The sequence below is a fragment of the Engraulis encrasicolus genome, chromosome 5, assembly GCF_034702125.1.
Source record: "Engraulis encrasicolus isolate BLACKSEA-1 chromosome 5, IST_EnEncr_1.0, whole genome shotgun sequence".
NCBI lineage: Eukaryota > Metazoa > Chordata > Actinopteri > Clupeiformes > Engraulidae > Engraulis > Engraulis encrasicolus.
Window position 1 is genome coordinate 19,183,556 of NC_085861.1, and position 20,779 is coordinate 19,204,334.

Genomic DNA, 20,779 nt, shown 5'->3' on the forward strand with positions numbered 1-20,779 from the left:
TTGATTTTCATTTTCTCTGTTCTTTTTGTTATTGTGTCCAGTAACCGTGGTTCCATAGAGTATGGTGTGCTTTAGGATATAGTGATATAAGATTTTTTTTTATGCTTCTTTTGGAGTACATGAATTCATTTGTGGGCCCTTTAGTGTAGTGCACAGGTGATGGAAAATAATTTGGGATAATTTTAGTCTATATGTCAGACAAAACAAATGAGTAATGTTGTGCAACATTGCCTTTCTCCTTTGTCCTTGTTCTTTTTTATCCTATTTTAGAACAGAAATGGAAATAGGACTTTAGATATAATAAGATAAGACTTTATTTTATCCCCTCTGAGGAAACTGACATGTCACAACACTCAGCATGTAGATCGGACATTTGAAATAAATGTATATTAATAATACATATTTCACAATACTAAATATATGGAAAACATTAAAATAAAAACATAAAGAGTCTCTATCATTCCCACATGCAGAGGATACTGTACCAGTGGATATATACATAGTAATGGAAGGCCTAATGTATAAAAGCACAATGATTCCTCTTCCTTTAACATTAAAGTGATGGTTCGGAGTAGATTCACCGTAATGCCATTTGAACTGTGACATCCATCCAGTAGTCCACCTGAAGTGTTTTCTACCTTGGGTGAACATTAGCCGAGTTACAGAGTTATTCCGAATAGCTTAGTACAAGCGCAAATGTAACTTGGCAGCATCTTCAAACTTACCACACTAAAATCACATGCCATGACACCAAACTTCTACAGTAGTACAAATATGGTCTGTACTCACAAAACGATGCATTTGGAAGTTGGTACATAGTCCACATCAGTAGGCTACAAACAACAGATAAGGAACAAACAAACAACAAAAAGATCTGTCTATATACCTCTAAATCTAAGATTTCAGTAACACTTTACAATAACGTCCTATTCACAGCTTTATAAACACTTAACTAATTATCAACAAAATGTTTACAAATGTTTATAAATGGGCAAGAAATACTATGCTAACACAGCAGACACAGCGCAGTCGCAGCGGTCCTGGAAATTTCTCCTCCAAAGACCAGAAGGCATGAAACCACATCAAACTCACACAGCAGAAGTTTAGTCCCACTCCACTGTGCTGTCATAGTTTGGTTATTACTCATTTACAAACATTTGTAAATGCTTTGTTAAATGTTTATAAAGCTGTGAATGGGACGTTATTGTAAAGTGTTACCAAGATTTCAAAAGTACTGTTGTTCAACTGCGTCACAAGGAAGGCGAGAACATGGTGATTGGTGCGACGTTCCTCCCCTCGTCCGTGTCACAGGGGTTGTAGAAGGGCAGGAGGGGCCACTCCACATCATCCATGATGAAGGAGAAGAGCGGCGCCATGGTAACGGCATTGTAGAAGGTCACCTCCTCCCTCTCACAGTCCAGGAAGACGCCGATGCGCACAGGAGGGAAAGAGATCCGTAAGGCGGTGGGCTTCGGGTAGGTGGAGGCCACGACGGAGCCGTTCTTGAGCGCCAGCGTCCAGAAGCCTTCGGCACAGGTGCTGGACTTCATTTCGCCGCGAGGGATGTCCTCGCGCGCCACGCCCACCCGCCAGGCTGTTTTTGTGGCCACGCCCACCTCCCAGTAGTGGCGGCCCGTGGTGAAGCCCTCCCGGCCGAAGATGCAGTAGTAGTAGTTAAAGCAGCGAGGGTTCCTCTCCAGCTCCTCCTTGGATGGCATGGGTTTGTCCTCGTCGAACACCACCGAGCTGCAGCTGGACGAGAGGTCCAGGAGCGGGTGGGCAGTCTCCGGGTCAAATGTCAGCACTGAGATGTCTGTTATTGTGGAGGAGGACATGAGCACGTGAAAATACAGGACTCACTACACAAATGTGCAGATACTGCAGAGTCTGACAGTGCTGAAAATATAGCACATGTTTGAATAATGTTTACTTAGGTGTCATTCATTACGTTTACACAATGTTTTTAATTCCGAATTAATAATTCAGAATTAAATACTTCCGTCGAGTTTACTTTCGAGTTTACTTTCCTTTCATTCTGAATTAAGAGGTGTTTACATGACATTTTCAAAGCGGATGGAATTAATTCCGAATTACCGGTAAATGTCTCATGTAAACGTAAGCGCTGTCACTCCCAGTTTTAGGAAATAACAACCCTGCCATGTTTCTGCCTGCATTTGCACTTACCACAGATTATCATTACATCAAACTGATGATTTGTGTGCTTGATTAATGGTCATCTGGTTCAGAAAATGCTTGGCTCAAATACATGGCAGGGCTTTTGCATTATGAAACACAGACCAGGGCTGGACTAGTAATCTGGCATACAGAGGATATTTTCCCAGTGGGCCGACAGTAACAGAGACCAGGGCTGGACTAGTAATCTGGCATACAGAGGATATTTTCCCAGTGGGCCGACAGTCCTCAGCAGCCCATGCTACTGCTGTTGCTGTTGTTTTCCTGGGGAATGGCCCACAGTTTAGAGGGGGAGGCCCATTAGTCCATCGTCAACACAGACAGTGGATTCAGCCAGTCAAGATATAGTATGAAAGTGGCCCCTGTTTGTTAGGGGCCGGTCTGTGCCAAAAATGCATGGGTCATCCATTTTTCAGTCCCAGACCAGTCCAGCCCTGACACAGACTGAGAGCTCTGACTCTAGGTGCATGGAGAGACTTACTTGGGTATAGACAGGCCTTCATGTGTTTCCAGATCCTGTACTGAATAGGCCCCACGAACTGTCCCGAGTACACCTCACTGTCCACTGGGGGAGGGGAAATGTAATTGACATCACACCTGCAGGTAAACAGCAGTGGAGCTGGATCAGGATTGGTGAGGAATCTCTGTTGGTGATGCAGATATGTGATATATTTATTTAACCATAACATGCATGTATGTTCGTAGGCTATATATGTACTTTGTACGTATATGTAGCCTATGTACAGTGGCAAAAAGTCTGCACACCCCTGTTCAAATGGCAGGCTTTTGTGACGTAAAAAATGACAAATAGACAAATCACTTCACATTTTCCACCGTTACTATAAACTGTAACCTGTACAATGCAATTGAAAAACATACGCAAAGCTTTAACCCCTTAAGACACGGCTTTATACATTTGTTGTTACCAGTATGGTAATGACCAAGTTGTGGTGCATTACTAAAAAGCCTGTGTTGTGTCATAGTATTGTAGTGCTATGGTAGTTACATTTCAATGACTATTACAGCGGGCCACTGGAGGTACGGCTTGCATTAAGGGGCTACAGGGAAAAAATAGAATCTGAAAAACTTGGTTGGTAACGTGGTTGCATAAATATGCACACCCTTAAACTAATACTCATTTAACTAATACTTTGCTGCAGCCCCTTTGGCTATTATTACAGCACTCAGTCTTTTTGAGTAAGAGTCTATCAGCGTTTCACATGTTGATGTGGCAATATTTGCCATAAGACCTTTCACAATGACAATTACCAACATCTCACATGCCTAAATCAACAAAAGAATGATTTCACGAGAATAAGACTGAGGTTTTGGAATGGCCCAGACAGAGTCCAGTTCTGAATCCCATCAAACTGGGGTGATCTGAAGAAGACTGTGCACAATATATGCCCTTGCAATCTGTCAGATATGGAGTGGTTTTGCAAAGAAGAGTGGCCTAATGCTGCCACATCAAGATGTACTGTACGCTGATAAACTCCTACCCAAAAAGTCTGAGTGCTGTAATAAAAGGAAAAAGGTGCTGCAACAATGTATGCATACTTATGCAATCATGTTAATTTAACTTTTTTCCCCCTTTAAAGCTTTGAGTTCATTTATGAATTGTACAGGCAGAGTTGTATAAAGTAGAAGTGCAAGTACTCTTACAGATGTAATTACAACAAAAGTAGCATGTGATATTACTAAGTTGAAACCATGTAATATCATATGATTATTATATGTGCAGAGTACTTCTGATTCATACAACTGTGTACAGGGTACATTTAATATGTAAAAAAATGTGAAGTTATGTATCTGTATTTTTTTCATTAAAAAACATGGTATTTGAATGTACTTTTATAGGCACTGGGTATATGTACATATGTATGTACAGCATGTGCACATATATGGGTAATAATGCATGTTGGAAGAATAACGAATCATTTAGATTTGTTGGATTGTGCTTAACCTCCTTCGTGTATCAATAAAGTATTTCTACTACGCATTTAATGCTAGCAGGTCAGGTCATTTAAAAACAAACTTAAGGAAAGCTGAGACATACTGATCGGCAGTCAGTGAGAAAAAGAACAATTGAAGGAGTTGAACATGATAGAGGGGAGAATGAGAAAATAATGAAAATTAAAACATTGGCAATCAGTTACTTGCCTCTTTAGGAGTTCTCTGATGTCCTAAAAAGATAAACAGTGAAAAAAAGTAAGATATGCAAATAAGTAATATGGTCAATGTATGTTGTTCAAATATAGCCAATAATGGCATGAAACATCACTCACACATTCATGAATTTGTTTCTGTGCAACTCATAATGTGGATTTATCAAATTAATATAAACAAACAGATCACCTCACCTTTGACACTTATAAACACCTGCTTAAAGGTTTATCACTGGTGCATGGTGGTGCAGGCAATATAATATATCAATCAACTGCCGATTTGTTGACAAGTTGCATCTAGTATATTCCTGATGGTTCTCCAATCACGGTGGGAGACGCCCCCTCTGTTGCTACCCTCTCCTCCACTCCCCACCTACCAACTCACCCTCAGCAGTCTAGGACTGTCCTCTTCCGTCAGTTTATAGTTCAGAGATTCAACCACTTTCTCCAGATTCCTCCCTTGCATGGCGATTTTCCTCTCCCTTTCTTTTAACAAATTGATTCGTTTTTCTTTCTCTTTCCGGAGTCGCTCGAGGTCATTCTCTTCCTCCTCGTCCAGGAAGCGATGGAGGTTCCGGAACTCTGCTCGGATCTCCCTCTCCATCTCGTCAAACTTATACTAGTCAAGGGATTAATAGAAAGATAAGGGGAAAACACATCAAAGCACACACACACACAGAGCAAATGCAGTGAGCAGTGCTGTGGTGTTATTGGTTTGCACCTTTCACATTTGTTTACTTCATGTTGATAGAAAAACATACAATTAAAACATCCAACAATATAATCGTTGCACTTGAAATCATTGCATAACCTCTAATACTGTACCTCCACATCGATGGATTCACCATAAGTCTCCCTTTCCTCGTCATGACATTGGTTTGCTCCACGCTTTATCTTCCTAATGGCTTCAATAAGCTTATCCTAAAAGTCACAAGAACACAAGAATATTCACACGCCTGTATGTGCCCTCTACAATACAGAATTATAATTGGAAAGAAACTTTACAGTTCCATGGTTAGCCTCTGAATCAACTCGCTGGCTCTCTGGCCAGAGTCTCTGTGCATTGCCCATGTGTCTACTAATAAAGTTCTTAATAGTAACACACCACCTGTCTCTATGCCCTTCTCTTTTATCAGCCAGTCTTTACTTACCTTGTGTTCATTGAGAACAGATTTATCAAAGTTGTTTTCAAACTTGTGGTTGTTGTTGTTGTTGGGGGTGAGTTTGAAGTGATTCCTGAAGCGATTCATTCCAGTTTGTATTTAGCAAACAAAGTCAGAAAATAAAGACCAGCTGTGAGCTCCTGAGAGGAGAAGAAGAGCACGTGGGGTCTTCAAAAAAGACTTATGGCTGGATGTGACAATAAAAATGACAGGCAAGAGTGAAGACAGACGATTGCTCAACCGTCAAGCAGGTGGGGTTGTGTCATAAGGCAAGATGAGATGTAAACGCCGCCGATACAGCTTGTCATTGTTAGTGCCTACAAAACCTTGGGCCAAACATGCGGACGTTAAAACAAGAGAATGGCATAGTGGTTTGAGGGTGACTGACTGACATAATAGGAGGAGGGACTGCAGGGCTCGTGCCTGTCTGAAAGAAGAGCATGGGCAATTTATGGGGGGGAGATGAGAGCTTTCTATTTTGGTCCGTCAGTGGAAAGAAAGAAGGTGCATGGCAGGGGGGGAGAAACAAAGGGGAGGTTATATTTCACAGAAAATGATCTCCCTGCACAAAAATTCTGGCGCTTGCTCACACCTATTGTGCATAACCGTGTGCGTATGCATTGATAGCATTCCCCAAATAGAGGTCTAGAAGAACAGAGGGAGTCTTATTTTTCACACAGAGTGCTCTGTCTGTCTGCATGAAGGGCAGTATACTTTGAATATTTGTTGTGTCAGAGAGAGAGAGAGAGAGAGAGAGAGAGAGAGAGAGAGAGAGAGAGAGAGAGAGAGAGAGAGAGAGAATGTGTAAAAAGGCCGACTCACATGTATTGCTCATGTGTGAATGTTCCCTTTGTATAATTCATGGTGCTCTCATGATGACGCTCCTCTCTGATGGTGCTGCTGAGACTGTACTCTTGACAAACCTGAAACCCAACCGATAATCTTTCATCAGCTAGGCAATATCATTAGGTACAAATACCAAAATGTAATGGCAATTTAGTCATTCGAAATAAAATAAATAGACAGTTCCACATAGATCACATGAAAGACTACAATATCATGCTATAACATGTACTCAATAATAATTATACAATACAGGATTTTACAATTATATGTCTTCTATGCCATTGAAAATTATACTAGTCTTTATGCAGCATTTCCTATGAAGAGTTTGCGTGGTTTTCACAACGTCCCATGGAAATCAGGCTAAAGTGTACGGCTTTTGCTGAGTAGGTTGAGAGTCTTTTATTTTGACAACTTGCCTGTTGTACAACTTCCGGGTATTAAAACGGAAGTAAACAGAAATCGTCTATGAATGAACTATCAACGGTGAAATAAGTTGTTGTCATTAAGATAATAAACTCGTCTAAGGGTTTTTTTGTGCGTGCATTTAGGCTTCTGCTTAACTTAGGTCCAACCACACACTTCATTTCTGTCTGAACTGGCTAACTCAGCCAGGTAAGAATGATTTAAGTCATTGTGGCTAATGGTTATCCTAGCATGGTGTAGGGGAGATGACGCTTTACATCATTGCTTTGTTTTGCAATTAGAATTAGACCTACTATGTAACTTCGCGTTAGGCTGATTATTCCTTTCAAACAAAATATTTCGGGTCTGATGTCAAAGTATGAAATGCAAAGTATAAAGAAGTGAGGAAGTGTGCTGAAAGTTATACTCGGGTACCATGTTCTGCTGCAAGGTTCCAGTTGATAAACAATGTTGCTGTAGTCTACTTACCGGTCATTATCTGTGAGAGCAGAGATCAACAGCATTGATTATTTTGCTGTCATATTTTCAGATATGAACGGCCAGTCTGATAGTGATGTGGACTACAAGAGGAAATACAAAAACCTGAAGCGAAAATTGAAATTCTTGGTTTATGTAAGTAGGCCTATGAAAGCATCTTCATGTACCCCTGCCTTCTGTTCTGTTGGAGCAGCTTCTCTCTGAACTTTGATGCACAAACACTAACCACGTAGATGTTTGTTATGCAGGAACAAGAATGCTTTCAGGAAGAATTGAGAAAAGCACAGAGGAAGCTACTAAAAGTATCCCGTGATAAAAGGTGACTTAAGACACTTGATTTAAATAGCCATCAGATCAATTATAAACAAGTACCTTGTAAAACATTTTTTTCAGCAATTAGTTGGTTATTTGAATATTATATTCTGCCCTTTAGTTTTCTTCTGGACAGACTATTGCAGTATGAACGAGTGGATGATGACTCTTCAGGTAAGTAACTTAAAATTTAGCTTTGAATTAATTTAGATGTAAATGTATTCAGTGGTGCCTCGTGGTTTTATTCTTTCTTTGTCATGTAATAGACATTGACATCTGAGCAAGTGATGGTTCAGATATGGTGTAGTCTGTCTGCGTGAAGAAAGTCTGATCAATATCTAGTGTGTCCATAATGCCAGCACACAAACAGAACTTCAACCGCTGCGAGAATTGCCAACAAATTCATTGCCTGGCAATTTCTAGGCCGACACGATCCCACAAGTGGACGAGCCTTACGTGCTGAAGTGCTGATCCGGTAGCCTACTGGACACACATTGTGAAAGTGAAAAGTGAAAGCCCATTGGGAAACTCCAACTCCCATTGTCATTGTGACACAGCACTCCACAGCACACAAGTGAACACTGCACACTGCACACAACGAAATTGCATTTATGCTTCACCCGTGCAAGGGGGCAGCCCTCAGTGGTGCCCCATGGGGAGCAGTGCGGTGGGATGGTACCATGCTCAGGGTACCTCAGTCATGGAGGAGGATGGGGGAGAGCACTGGTTGATTACTCCCCCCACCAACCTGGCGGGTCGGGAGTCGAACCGGCAACCTCTGGGATGCAAGTCTGACGCCCTAACCGCTCACCCATGACTGACATCATTGCAGATGTGGATGAGGTCAATTTTGTATCACTTCACGTCTGCCGAAAATTAACTGTGAAAACAGCCTATCGTCTGGTAGGGATGCACCGATTTTTTCACTTCCGATTCGATCCCAATATCTAAATTTGGATATCTTCCGATACCGATACTACTCCGATCCAATACCAAAACCACATATATGCATGGATTTCAACTTGAGGTAGGCCCGTGATGACTATTTGGTCGGAAAAGGACAGGAAACCAATTAATAAGAAAAAAGTAACAAGTAAAAAAGTAACCCATCCTGAAAACTAATTTGCAAGTGTTATTACTTCAAATTAACATTAGATATGGCTCATTGTCAGTACTGGGAAAATTCCGATACTTTGGGAAAATTCCGATACTTTGGGAAAATTCCGATCTGATCCGATCTCTGAATTATGTTGATATCTGAACCCGATACCGATACACTGATACCGATATCCCATTCCTATCGTCTGGTAGTGAATTTGCTTCTTCAACTGCACAGAGAGCATTTTGATGCACATTCCCGTGTCCATTCCTGAGTCATCTGGCATTGCTGATTTGGACAAATTTGGACATTTTGGAGGGACCTTTAATTGTTCCCAGTGTAGAAGTGTCTAAGCTCTTTCTTTTATGGCATGGGTATGGATATGTCACACCCGTGTGCTGAATGGTTTCACTGAAAAAATGGCCACTGACTTAAATAAACTTCAATTTAGGGCACCATTTTGCACAAAACATCTACTTTCAACAGTCTACCCTGATTATTTTGCATTGGTTTTCCCGCTGGTCTTAAAATTTTGCAGAATATCTGCATATTGTCTATGTGTCGAAGATATGCCAGTTCAAAATTCTCTTTTTAAATGCTGACTAAAGACTTCAGTGTTGCGCAGCAAGTAAGCTAAGCCTAACTGCCCTACACCTTTGGAGACTTGTAGCCAGACAATAGCCGCCATGTAGTTTATTTCCAGAATTCATGTTCCCCATTCACTAATGTTACCTTTTTCATGAATATTTATCACCACCATCAAATTCCAAGTATTCATTATGACAGGGAAAATTACACTTTTCATACATGAAAAGGGGGATCTTCTCCATGGTCCGCCATTTTGAATTTCCAGAAATACCGTAGACATTTTTAGCTGCAAAACGTACTGTACTTTGCTTATACTACTAAATATTGGTTTATTATTTAGTAAATATTCATGAAAAGATCAAATTTGGTAATAGGCAGCACAGTTTCAATGAGCAACATAATTACCCATTCTGGCCACATTCTACAGACTACACAGTGCACCTTTAAACACTTGGAGACTTGCAGCCAGACAGCAGCCATGGCTATTAACCTCCTTCTAGCTCACCAGACTCCTGTGCTGTGCCCGAGGCAGGGAGGGTGCACAAGTCTGGAGTACGGGACTGTGGTGTCTACTCAGTGCAGGTTATGTACGTTGGTTCAGTGACCTGGATGGGAATTAGGCCAGGGGCAGGTAATGTTTGATGCTGGTGAAAAAAAGAGGGCTATATGGCTGACAAAGCCAGTCTTGACACCGTGTGTATTAAATTTCAATTCAATTTCATTAATTCTGTCCAGATGTATTTTGCCAATCTTTTTTTTTATATATAAAAAAACTATCTGGTTTCATGTCCTTGACATCAAGATTGATAACCCTATAGCATAGGCTTGCTCATAGGAATCTCCCCAGGTGACCCTTGTCAATTTGCCTAATATTGCACGGACAGGTATCTTTTGATGCCAACTGAAAGAATACCAAGTTTTAGCATCCTAATGGTCTCCAAAGTTTGGGTACCATGCCCACGGGACATTTATCGAGCCCAGGAATTGTAAACATAATTTACAAGCACATTTGACCCCCAGCTTTAATTTGAAGACAGATACAGGCCTTCAAATGGCCTCTTCACCAAAACCGTTGAAGGTCGGATGCCGTGAGAAATCAGGAAAATCAAAGAAGGTCACCTGTGGAGGGTGTGTTAATTGACTTGGAACGAGCCACATGCTTAATTCCTCTGGCAATATTTATGTGCTATGGGACCTTGATTTCTTTTGAAATCAGATTTCTAGGTAAAAAGTTGCATCTGGTTTTGTGGGAGTAAGCGTTTGTGACTGAGGCTTTGAAATGTTTATGGTATGTGATGAATATTCCGACAAGACTTTGTTATGAAAGCCACAATACACCTCTGGGACGAGTTGAATTTATTGGCCTGACTCGATTATAGCCCACATAGTAGACATAGCATTTATTCACCACCAAAGTGAAATTTGTTGACTTGATATTATATTTTGTCTGTAATACTAATATAAACATCTACTGGATCACTGTCAACACAACGCGTCTGGATATAATTTAATGACGACAATAAAAACCAGTGCTTTTTTGCCTCTTTTTTTTCTCAGACTCTGACGCTACGGCATCCTCAGAGAACAGCGAGGGAGAGGGTCTTCGGGAGAGGGAGCGGGAAAGGGAGGGGGTGAAGAAGTGAGTATGAGTCACTGCTCCTCCGCCTCTCTGCTTCTCTGCTGGTGTATTAGGGTGGTTGACGTTTAAGGGCGTAACACTTTAAAAAAAAAAAAAAGTTTTTCTAATTCCAGAAAATTTTTTGGAAATTCCGTGGAATTTCGCCTTATTTTTGCAATTTTTGGGAAAATGTGTCCTGCATCAACACATTGCATATGCATGTCACACCGCAGGAACATGAAGTCACACCACAGGAAATTCAATGCATTATGGCCATTTTAATCCTTTTGTATACATGACTGACGTCAACCACCCATTATCAATGCAGAGGAAGTGGTGGGGCACATCACCTTTAAGTAAGACGCTTAAAACTGCAACTAAGTCCCTCGAATGGCACAGTAATGCATATTCACCTTCCAGTTGAGTGAGTACTTTATGAATCCTGTTTTATTGCTCCCGTCGCTTAATGCCCCCCCCCCTCTCTTTCTTTTCCTCTCTCTGTCTTTCTTTCCTCTGTATTATCACCCCTCTGCACGCTCTCTCCTCCTCCCTCACTCTTTCTTTTTTTGTCCCTAAATCCCCCCCATGTTTCATCCTCTCCTCTTCCTCTCCCTCCTCTTCCTCTCTCGCTCTCTCCTCCTATTCCTCTCTGCCCCCCCCTCTCTGTCTTTCTTTCCTCTGTTTTATATCTCCACTGCACTCTCTCTCCTCCTCCCTCCCTCTCTTTCTATTTTTTGTCTCTATACCCCTCCACCCCTCTGTGTTTCACCCCCTCCTCTTCTTCTTTCTCCTCCTCTTCCTCTCTGTCTCCCTCCCTCGCTCGCTGTCTCATCCCAGGAGGAGGAGTAGTCCTGTTGTTGCCGGCGGTGTTGCGTCCTCCACGTCCTCCCACCTCTCCCTGCTCTCTCGTTCAGGCTCCAGCAGCCTCCCGTCCTCCACCTCCAGCCAGTACCTCAGCAGCGTGAGTCTACATAGCTTACTACTGCCCTCTAGCTGTAATGGCTCTTACTGCAGCCAGCCACCGCTATCATAACGGTATATCAGTTTAGCCATTTGACCTTGCATTCTCCTGGCTGTATACTCCACCCACACACCCTCATGCATACGCGTTTATTTTTGTTTCTATGGTTTCACATTTTAACCATACTTCTTTTTTCTTCTTTTCTGTTGTCTGTCTTTGTTTTGTGTTTGTGTCTATGACATATTTATAACCTCTTGAGGTTTTAAATTATGTAATCCTATTTTGTGTGTGTTTTACATGTGTGGTGTTACTTGATGTGTGATTGCTGAATTGTGTTGTCTTTATTTTTGTGTTTGTGGAACTCATGTATGTTTTTGTTTGCATTGTCGTTTTTTTTGCATGGTGATGTGTTTATGTCCATATGTTGGGTGTGTGTGTGTGTATGTGTGCCTGTGTGTGGTAGGTATGTTGTGTGTATGAATTTGTGCGCGCGCGCGCGTGTGTGTGTGTGTGTGTGTGTGTGTGTGTGTGTGTGTGTGTGTGTGTGTGCGTGTGTGTGTGTGTGTGCGTGTGTGTGTGTGTGTGTGTGTGCGTGTGCGTGTGCGTGTGCGTGTGCGTGTGCGTGTGCGTGTGTGTGTGTGTGTGCGTGCGTGTGTGTGTGTGTGTGTGTGTGTTTGTGTGTGCACGCGTGGTGGGTAGCTCCCCTTCCCACCGGAGTATCTGTCTCCCTCTGCTGAGCGCATCAAGAAAGAGAGAAAAACAAAGACGCCCAAACACAAGAAAGACCCATCAGGGAAGGTGAGAGAGAGAGAGCGAATGAGAGCGAGAGAATGAGAGAAGAGATGGGAGGAGGATGAGAGGGGGGTGTTGAAAAAAATGGAGATGATTTATAATACATAGCTTCCGGTCAGAGCTGTGTAACAGCCTCCATAAATGAATGGTGTCCTGTGTTTCATATTTCATAAAGCGCCAAGCTGCATTCGAGAGTGGCTCTATGAAATATGCATTATCATAACTTAGCAGTTATCAGGGTTCCCACTGGTGCTAGAATTCCTTGAAAATGCTTGAATTTCAATTAAGTGTTGTCAAGGTTGTGAAAATGCTTGAATGTTTGGTGAAGTGCTTGAAAATGCTTGAAATTTGTGTCAAAAGTCAAATTCAGTAAGCCAAATAATAGAAATAAATTGTTCAGGTACATCAAAAATCTGAGGGAGTGAGATGTCCGATGGGATTTGCCATTCGACAACCTAAAATTGATTAGAATGCAGGAGATTGCAACTTAAAAACACAAAATTCTGGGGGAGGACCCCCACACGCCCTTCCCGCGACCTATTTAAGGGTGCTGGAAAACTGAAAATTTGGTGCTTGAAGGTGCTTGAATTTGTTCATGAAAAAGGTGTACGAACCCTGAGTTATAGAGAGCGCGTTATATTAATGTTCTTTTTCTGTTTGTTTCTTTACACCTACTACCCTCACGGCTGCATTTACGGCTTCCAGGTGGTTCCGTCACTGGGCTCTAATTACCCATCAGGCACGGCGGCGGCCCCGTCGACCGGCGCCCCGTTCAGTTGGGTCCCGCGGCAGATGCTGAGTGGAGACACGGCGGAGGAGGAGGGGGACTCGGACGCGGAGAGCGACCGCGGGGAGGAGGAGAGAGGGGAGGGAGACGAGGCGGAGCTGGTCATTGACATACCCAACGAGTGATGTGAGTCCTTCAAAATCAAAAAAGTCAGAGAATGCGCGCACATCAGTGGCACAGGTGCTGGACCAAAAATAAGGCAACTGAAAGGAAAATAAAGGTCCGCAATTCTGTTTGATGCTCCCAAAAAATGTTAATAGTGCAAACTTTGTGCTATTACATTTTTTTGGGAGCATCAAACAGTGTTGCGGACCTTTATTTTCCATTCAGTCCTTCAAAATAATGACACTTTTGCACACTTCTGTAGTTGGACAGGTGTGTAGCTTATTATCCCAGTGGTGTTGTCATTCAAGTGTTAAGAAATCCCTCCCACTGTCCATTCCACCAACAAACTTAAATACCTTTCGGTCATCTGACCCCACTGTCCATTCCACCAACAAATTTTAATACAACTTGTAAAACAAAGGAAATACGCACTCGGTGCTTCTAGCTTAACAATCCGGTGCAACCAGAGCAGGACTAAATCATAAGTAGAAAGGAAAAAGAATGTGGTGCCACTGATTGCAGTGCACTGATAAAATAAATAGCAAAAATAGACATCCGTGTGGCACCAGACTCTTTCTCCTTTTTCCTTTAAACTTTAATACAATGTTGTAATAAAGTTTGATGGTGGAATGGACAGTGGGTGGGATTTCTTTACACTTGAATGATGTGAATCCTTCATAATGGGCTTTTGTTTTGTTTTTGTTTTTTTGTTCCGTAATTGAATCATTCAAGACTAGAGGGAAATGGCAATGTTCCAGCTGACATACAGTATAAACAGAAAATGCAATTCATACAACACACACACACACACACACACACACACACACACACACACACACACACACACACACACACACACACACACACACACACACACACACACACACACACACACACACACAATTGAGAGCAAACCACAGGCTGTTACAGAGGCAGCTCACACAGAAAGAAGATTTGGAAAAACCATCAACAATTAAAACAAGAACTTCTTGCTTCATGCCCAGTCTTTATGCACAACCTGTCACTTTGTCATTGAGGCTGTTTACATTACCACAATAATTGGGTTATCGGAATAAACAGGTTATTGGAGTAAACTGTTTATTGTCGTTTACATGCAGTCTGTCGGTTGCATGTGTTCCACACAAGTGTATGACACGAAACTGAAATTCAAGGCTAGTGATTGGCTACTTATCATTCCAGAATGTCAATAACCTGATAATAACCAGATTATGCTGGATAGCTGTCTTGAGAAATCAGTTTATTAGCCAAAAACCTACCTGTGTGAATCTGATTTCTCATATACTGATAACTGCAATAAACTAATTATTATTAATTGTTTATTCCGTTTATATGAGCACTTGTAAACCAGTTACTCCAAAAATCGGATCATAAACGGTTTATTGATGTGCATATAAACGGGCTCAGTGTGTAGTGGTGGTGCAGCACCAACATCCATTTGACTTAAAGGAGAACTCCACTTTTTTATAACATTAAGGCCATTTTCTGAGTGGTCTGCAATGTTTTAGAATCCCCTCACCGTTTATTTAATGTTTGCTGCAGTCTCTGTTATTTGGCTTATTTGAATTTGATCTCAACCAGCTTTAGAATGGCCGTCTATGGGCACCTGCAACTCTGTTCTTAAAATCACCTTTAACATTTGTTTACAAGAATATGCAACTCACCAAGTGTTCAGCAGTATTCACTGGTGTTCCTTAACATTTTTTGTAGCGAAATATGGCATCCGGTCAAAAAAGGTACTGCAACTATGCTGCTCATTGAAACTGGGCTACCTATTGCCAAATTTGATATTTACATGAAAGTTTACTTAGTAATAAACAAATATTTTCTAGTATGGTCCAAGTAGAGTCATTTTTGCAGCTAAAAATGGCTATTTTTGGAAATTCAAAGTGGCGGACCATGGAGAAGATCCCCTTTTCATGTATGAAAAGTGCAATTTTTCCAGTCATAATGAATACTTAGAATTTGATGGTGGTGGTAAATATTCATGAAAAAGGTAACATTAGTGAATGGGCAGCATGAATTCTGGAAATAAAGAACTAAAAATCTCACACAGTGTCCCTTTAAGTTTCATTTTCACTTTCACTTTCTTTCACAAAATGGCAAATCAAAAATGACAGAAACCATATTTCGCCTTGAAACTTGTTAGGGGCTGCTAGTGAACACCCCTAACCACTTTGTGAGCTGTAGACTTTTGAAAACAAATGTTTAAGGTGATTTTAAGAACAGAGTTGCAGGTGCCTATAGACGGCCATTCTAAAGCTGGTTGAGATAAAATCCAAATTAGCCAAATAACAGAGACTGCAGCAAACATGAAATAAACGGTAAGGGGGACTATAAAACATTGCAGACCACTCAGAAAATGGCCTTAATGTTCAAAAAAGTGGAGTTCTCCTTGTTTTCATTCATTCCGTGCTTGAGTTCCTACGCCATCAGCTCTTAAAGTGACATTGCACCATTTGTGGAAATGTGCTCATATTGCATCACCCCTCGAGTTGAATAATTGAGTTTTACTTTTCTCGTGTTCCAGTCAGACTCTGGCAATGCATAATTTAGGGCTAGGCGACCTACAGGCTAGCATGTAGCACTGAACCGAATGGGTCCAGTTAGCTGCTAGCTGGACCCATTCGGTTCAGTGCCACATGCTAGCTTTGAACAAGCTTTGAGTAATATCACTGGACTCAGAGAATGACTGGAAGAACAAGAGAAGGGTACAACCAAACATCTTCTATTAGAGTAAGATACTTCAAGCCTGTGCATTTCCTAGATCCATGTGATGTCAGGTGAACGCCCCTTTAGGAGACCTTCGGTTAGGAGACCTTTGGAGACTTACAGTTGAGAATGAATGGAGTTCCCTTGGCAGTGTAGATGGTGGTAGCGCACATCTCATGCAAGCCGTCACCAAATGCCACAGAAAGACAAAAAGAAGAAGGGGACAACGCCCCCTTAGGAGACTGAAGTTGAGCACGCTACTTTGCATTGGGTGGGCAGAGTTTGGGTTATCTTACTCTAACAGAAGATGTTTGGTACAACTCAATTATTGAACTCGAGAGGAGGTGGGAAATTAGCACATTTCCAGAAATGGAGTAATGTGGCCGTAAAAGTATTGTGAGAAAGCACAATGCACAACATTAAATGTCTCTTCATACGGTAGTTCACAGGGTGCTTTCTAATATGGACTCCCGTCCTCCCTTGCTCCCTTGCATGCTTGAGGACTCATGATGACGTCATTGACGACAGAAGCGTATGTCATTATCTAGCAATTCTAATATAATTTTCTCATTTGCAGTCGGTATAATGAATGAGTAATAGTCCTCCAAAAGTTGTTGTGGCTAGGCTGACAGCGGGGAAAGTTAATTGTTTTCTCCACGGAGGCGGGGCATCAGCAAAACGCGAGGCCACAAGCACAGGCAGAGGACGGGAGTCTGCATATTGGAAAGCACTCGCAGTGTTTGATGTGTGGAATGGTGAATACACCACGTTCCACATTATTATGCAACTGACATTTTTCGCTGTTTCCCCAAATAATCAATGCAAATGACAGTCGTCATAATTTTCAAGTCATCCGCCATTAGAGTACAATTAAAATGTTTTTGAATGAACCTTCCAATGATAACGGTATTTTTTAAGTAATAAAAAACTTAAAATGCTCTGTTCCACATTATTACGCAAAGTAGTTTTGTAGTGTTGTAATCCAAATTTCTTTCTTTGTTTCCCATTTACATCAACACAGTTGGATTTTTGTACCTTCTAAATTACATTTCAATGTTCAATACTTGATGATAACCTCTTTGTCTTAGTAACTGGAATGCTGCCTTTAACATTGAAGTCAATGGCAGGGCATTGCATGGGAGTTATGGAAGCCCAGATATCCTTGATGCTTTGCTCTCAACTGTTTTTGTTTGTTTGGTCTGGTGACCCACACTTCACTCTTCAATATACCCATAGATTTCCATGCCACGTTTAGGTGCTTTGGTGGTATCGACATTTTAACTCACCAGACATAAAACCCCATTGAAAATGAATGGGATGTTATGTCTGGTGAGTTAGAATGTCATCATCTCCAAAGCACCTAAACGTGGCATGGAAATCTACGGGTATATTGAAGAGTGAAGTGTGGGTCACCCGACCAAACAAACAAAAACAGCTGAGATCAAAGCAGCAAGGATATCTGGGCTTCCATAACTACCATGCAATTCCATCACTTCAATATTAAATGCAGCATTCCAGTTACAGCTTATAGCAAAGTTTTGAACATTGAAATGTATTGAAGGTACCAAATGCCAACTGTTTTGATGTAAATGGGAAAAAAAGAAAGAAATTTGGATTACAACACTACAAAACTGTTTTGCGTAATTAATTGGAACAGAGCATTTTGGGCATTTTAAGTTTTTTATTATTTTAAAAAATACCGATGTCATTGGAAGGTTCATTCAAAAACGTTTAAAATTGTACTCTAATGGCTGATGACTTGAAAAATATGACGACTGTCATTTCTATTGATTATTTGGGAAAACGGCAAAAAATGTCATTTGCGTAATAATGTGGAACGCGGTGTAATACTGTGTTCGTACACAACCCTGGCACTGTAAACACTAAACCCATTGTGTCCTGGAGTGACATGTACGCTGCATTAAGGTTCTTGAGATTTGAGCTGTTTTATTAAAAATGTGGTTTTGTTAGAGCTGTATTAACACATTCTAGTGCAACATGATGGTTCTGGCTTTTAAATGCAACTTATTTGATGTTTTTTATGTGCTTTGGAGACTGAGATATTAAGGTTTTAAAAGGGAGAGGGCATCTTTTTCCAAAAAGGGCTTAGGCTAAAATGGGTTAATGGCTGCGGGTGGCTGTGGCTATGGCTCGGGGCTTGGGCGGTGGGTGTGGTGGAATGTGCCGCTACAGGACCACTTAAGGGCCGTAATTTATTTGTTTGTGTTTTTGGACTTTAAGGTCAAATACCAGCAAGTCCTCTTCAACCTCGCAAAATGTTGCCTTTTATGTCCCTGAAGATTGTGCCGATTTCGCCGTAATTATGCCACGACGTGGATCTTTTCAGCAGATCCTGACTTCCCAGCAGTCTCTGGTTATGCAAGATTGGAAATCAGAAAACAGAGTCAGTTTTGCCCAGGAGCTTTGCCCTAATCCTACACCAGTGCATTTTTGGAACTGCCTGAACTTGATGAAGTAGAAGGGAGAGTCAGTTGAATCACAAGCACCGACACACCCCACTTGAGTTGTGTGTGTGTGTGTGTGTGTATGTGTGGGCATGTCATGTGTGCTTATGTGTGTGTCTGTACTGTATTTTTTGCATTTGTACCATTTCAGTAGAGGCTGCCTCATAAGCACATGCTAAAGGTTGTGGGCACTAATGTAAAATCGGACCCGTTTCTGCATTGACGCCTACTCTACTCTATGTGTCAGCTGTTTGTGACGGGTTGTTCAGAGAGGTTACATGAAGGGCAGCAGCAGGCAATGTGTACTGTAGCTATGAAGACTAGCCTGACACCCGCAGCATTTAGTTTACTGTGCTCCACCCTCTCAAGCCTCTCATTCATTCAATTCTTTGTGTATGTGTCTGTGTGTTTTGTTTTTCTTTTGCTTTCAGGTGGGGACAAAGGAGTGGCTAAGAGGATATTTGTCATTTTTTTGTGTGCATTGTTTGTATCGTTCATTTTTTTTGTTGCTCATTTTTTTATATTAGGAAATAAATAATTGTTTTGCTATTATACATCTGCCTGTGTCTTTTTTTCCCACCAAACTAAAAATGCTCATGGCTCATGCTCTTGCTCTTGCTCTTATCAGACCTCCCATATGTTTCCCTTTTGTCCCATAGCCCTGCTGTGTTCTTTTTGCACCAATACTGCAGAGAACTGCCCACAACCTCGCTACAGAATGTGGGCATATAGTAACTAGGAAACAGCACGCCACATAACATAACTGCAATAGCACACAGCAGTTCAAATAATAGAGTGGCGCAGTATAAGGCATATAATGATAAGCTGTGAAATATTAGCTGGCGTAGTCAGTGCGAGGGTGTGCCGACGAGAGTAATTGTGCTTGTCTGTCATCCATCCCTGGCGGTGTATTTGTGGGGAATGTGGCCTTACAGGTAATTGGCAAAGGGTGTGTGTGTGTGTGTGTGAGAGAGAGAGAGTGTGTGTGTGAGTGATTGTGTGTTCTTAGAGAGAGATGAGGATGAAGAGAGAGGGAGGGTGTGAGCTGGTCATTTGTGCGCACAACAGCAAGGGAAGGGCTGATCTGAGTGTGTGTGTGTGTGCGCTCTGTGCGGCTGAGCACGATGGGTGGGTGGAGAAAGCAAAGGCAAGGGAAGGGAAGGTGGGGGTTGTCAAAGAAGAGGAGAGGGAAAACCAGCAGGGGAAGAGTGCAGACACATTCTGCATACGCCAGAAGCAGAAAGCGATAGAGAGAGAGGTAGAGAGGAAGCAATAGGGAGAGAGAGAGAGAGAATGAACGCGCACAGAGCACGCTGACAGAAGGGGGAGCGCCTGAGAGAGAGGGGGAGAGTCGAGAGGTGAAGGGAGCAAACGAGAGAGAAAACATTCACTCACTCTGACTTGCTGAGCTGTCTCTTGCCAGTGTGCTGGGAGGGGAGAGGAGAGGATAGGGAAAAAACACACACCACGCTCTGCAGTAGTTTAAGCAGCCCCCCCCCCACGGAGGCTTGCAGTGGCTGCACTGAGAGAGTGAGTGAGTGAGAGAAAAGGAGAGAGGGATCGTGTGAGAGAAGTGTGGGAGAGAGAGAGAGAGAGGGAGACGACAGAGCCATGCCTGCTGCTAGGGTCGGTGTTGCTGCGTCACTGCTGGCAGGGCTGGTGCTGCTGCTGTCAGGCCTGCTGTCACCCCCAGTAGCGCGGAGCCAGGCGGTGACAGGGACGCAGGACACAGACACCGACTTTTCCCTCTGCGGTGGCTGCTTCTACCAGGAGACGCCTCCCCAGGGACTACTGGGCGAGGAGGACGGAGCGTCTGCTGCTGCTGCGGAGGGGGGCCATCATCACGGGCTGGTCCAGCGCTGCCACGTCCTGCCCGGTGGGCGCCGCTTTGCTTCCCTCTACAACTCCACCTGTGGGGCCCGCGTGTACTCGGCCCTACGCCTCAGCCAGAGGGATAACTGGGGAACGCAGGATGAAGGAGAAGAGGTGAGCTGCCTGACTTTTTTTCTTTTTTCACTTCACATGTTTTTACTCATTACACTGTTGTTACTGTTG

General features: G+C 42.4%; 3 protein-coding genes across 4 annotated transcripts in view; 2 read left to right on the forward strand and 1 right to left on the reverse strand.

Annotated features, from left to right (window-relative positions):
• Window positions 1-328: 328 nt before the first annotated feature.
• si:ch73-54f23.4 (zinc-binding protein A33) lies at window positions 329-6,426 on the reverse strand. Of its 2 annotated transcripts, none has more exons than XM_063198037.1 (6): window positions 6,344-6,426; window positions 5,184-5,279; window positions 4,744-4,977; window positions 4,354-4,376; window positions 2,675-2,790; window positions 329-1,813 (listed from the first exon to the last, which is right to left on the reverse strand). In XM_063198037.1, exons 3-6 carry the CDS (start codon window positions 4,960-4,962, stop codon window positions 1,251-1,253), a joined length of 921 nt encoding a protein of 306 aa, XP_063054107.1. In that variant the 5' UTR covers window positions 4,963-4,977; window positions 5,184-5,279; window positions 6,344-6,426; the 3' UTR covers window positions 329-1,250. The 2 variants fall into 2 exon arrangements, with proteins under 2 accessions (XP_063054107.1, XP_063054106.1); XM_063198036.1 differs by lacking the exon at window positions 6,344-6,426 and adding an exon at window positions 5,510-5,856.
• A 331-nt stretch (window positions 6,427-6,757) lies between these two features.
• ino80e (INO80 complex subunit E) lies at window positions 6,758-19,278 on the forward strand. Its single transcript, XM_063198038.1, has 9 exons — window positions 6,758-6,979; window positions 7,320-7,402; window positions 7,516-7,586; window positions 7,701-7,753; window positions 10,824-10,905; window positions 11,722-11,845; window positions 12,545-12,643; window positions 13,343-13,550; window positions 19,156-19,278. The coding sequence occupies exons 2-8, from the start codon at window positions 7,322-7,324 to the stop codon at window positions 13,547-13,549; spliced, it is 717 nt and encodes a 238-aa protein (XP_063054108.1). The 5' UTR covers window positions 6,758-6,979; window positions 7,320-7,321; the 3' UTR covers window position 13,550; window positions 19,156-19,278.
• A 647-nt stretch (window positions 19,279-19,925) lies between these two features.
• The window catches only part of LOC134448360 (uncharacterized), a 4,666-nt gene continuing 3,812 nt past the window's right edge, over window positions 19,926-20,779 (forward strand). Inside the window, exon 1 of the mRNA XM_063198039.1 lies at window positions 19,926-20,710. Coding sequence (XP_063054109.1) covers window positions 20,336-20,710 — 375 coding nt within the window. The 5' untranslated portion in view covers window positions 19,926-20,335. The remainder of the gene's footprint in view (window positions 20,711-20,779) is intronic.

Excerpts from the sequence above, each read along its gene's own strand:
- si:ch73-54f23.4 (XM_063198036.1), bottom strand. The coding sequence starts at position 5,608 with ATGAATCGCTTCAGGAATCACTTCAAACTCACCCCCAACAACAACAAC. Across the intron at positions 4,978-5,183 it reads GTGAATCCATCGATGTGGAG|TATAAGTTTGACGAGATGGA; the intron begins GTACAGTATTAG and ends TCCCTTGACTAG. Across the intron at positions 4,377-4,743 it reads ACAGTCCTAGACTGCTGAGG|GACATCAGAGAACTCCTAAA; the intron begins GTGAGTTGGTAG and ends TTATCTTTTTAG.
- ino80e (XM_063198038.1), top strand. The coding sequence starts at position 7,322 with ATGAACGGCCAGTCTGATAGTGATGTGGACTACAAGAGGAAATACAAA. Across the intron at positions 10,906-11,721 it reads GAAAGGGAGGGGGTGAAGAA|GAGGAGGAGTAGTCCTGTTG; the intron begins GTGAGTATGAGT and ends GTCTCATCCCAG. Across the intron at positions 12,644-13,342 it reads AGAAAGACCCATCAGGGAAG|GTGGTTCCGTCACTGGGCTC; the intron begins GTGAGAGAGAGA and ends TACGGCTTCCAG.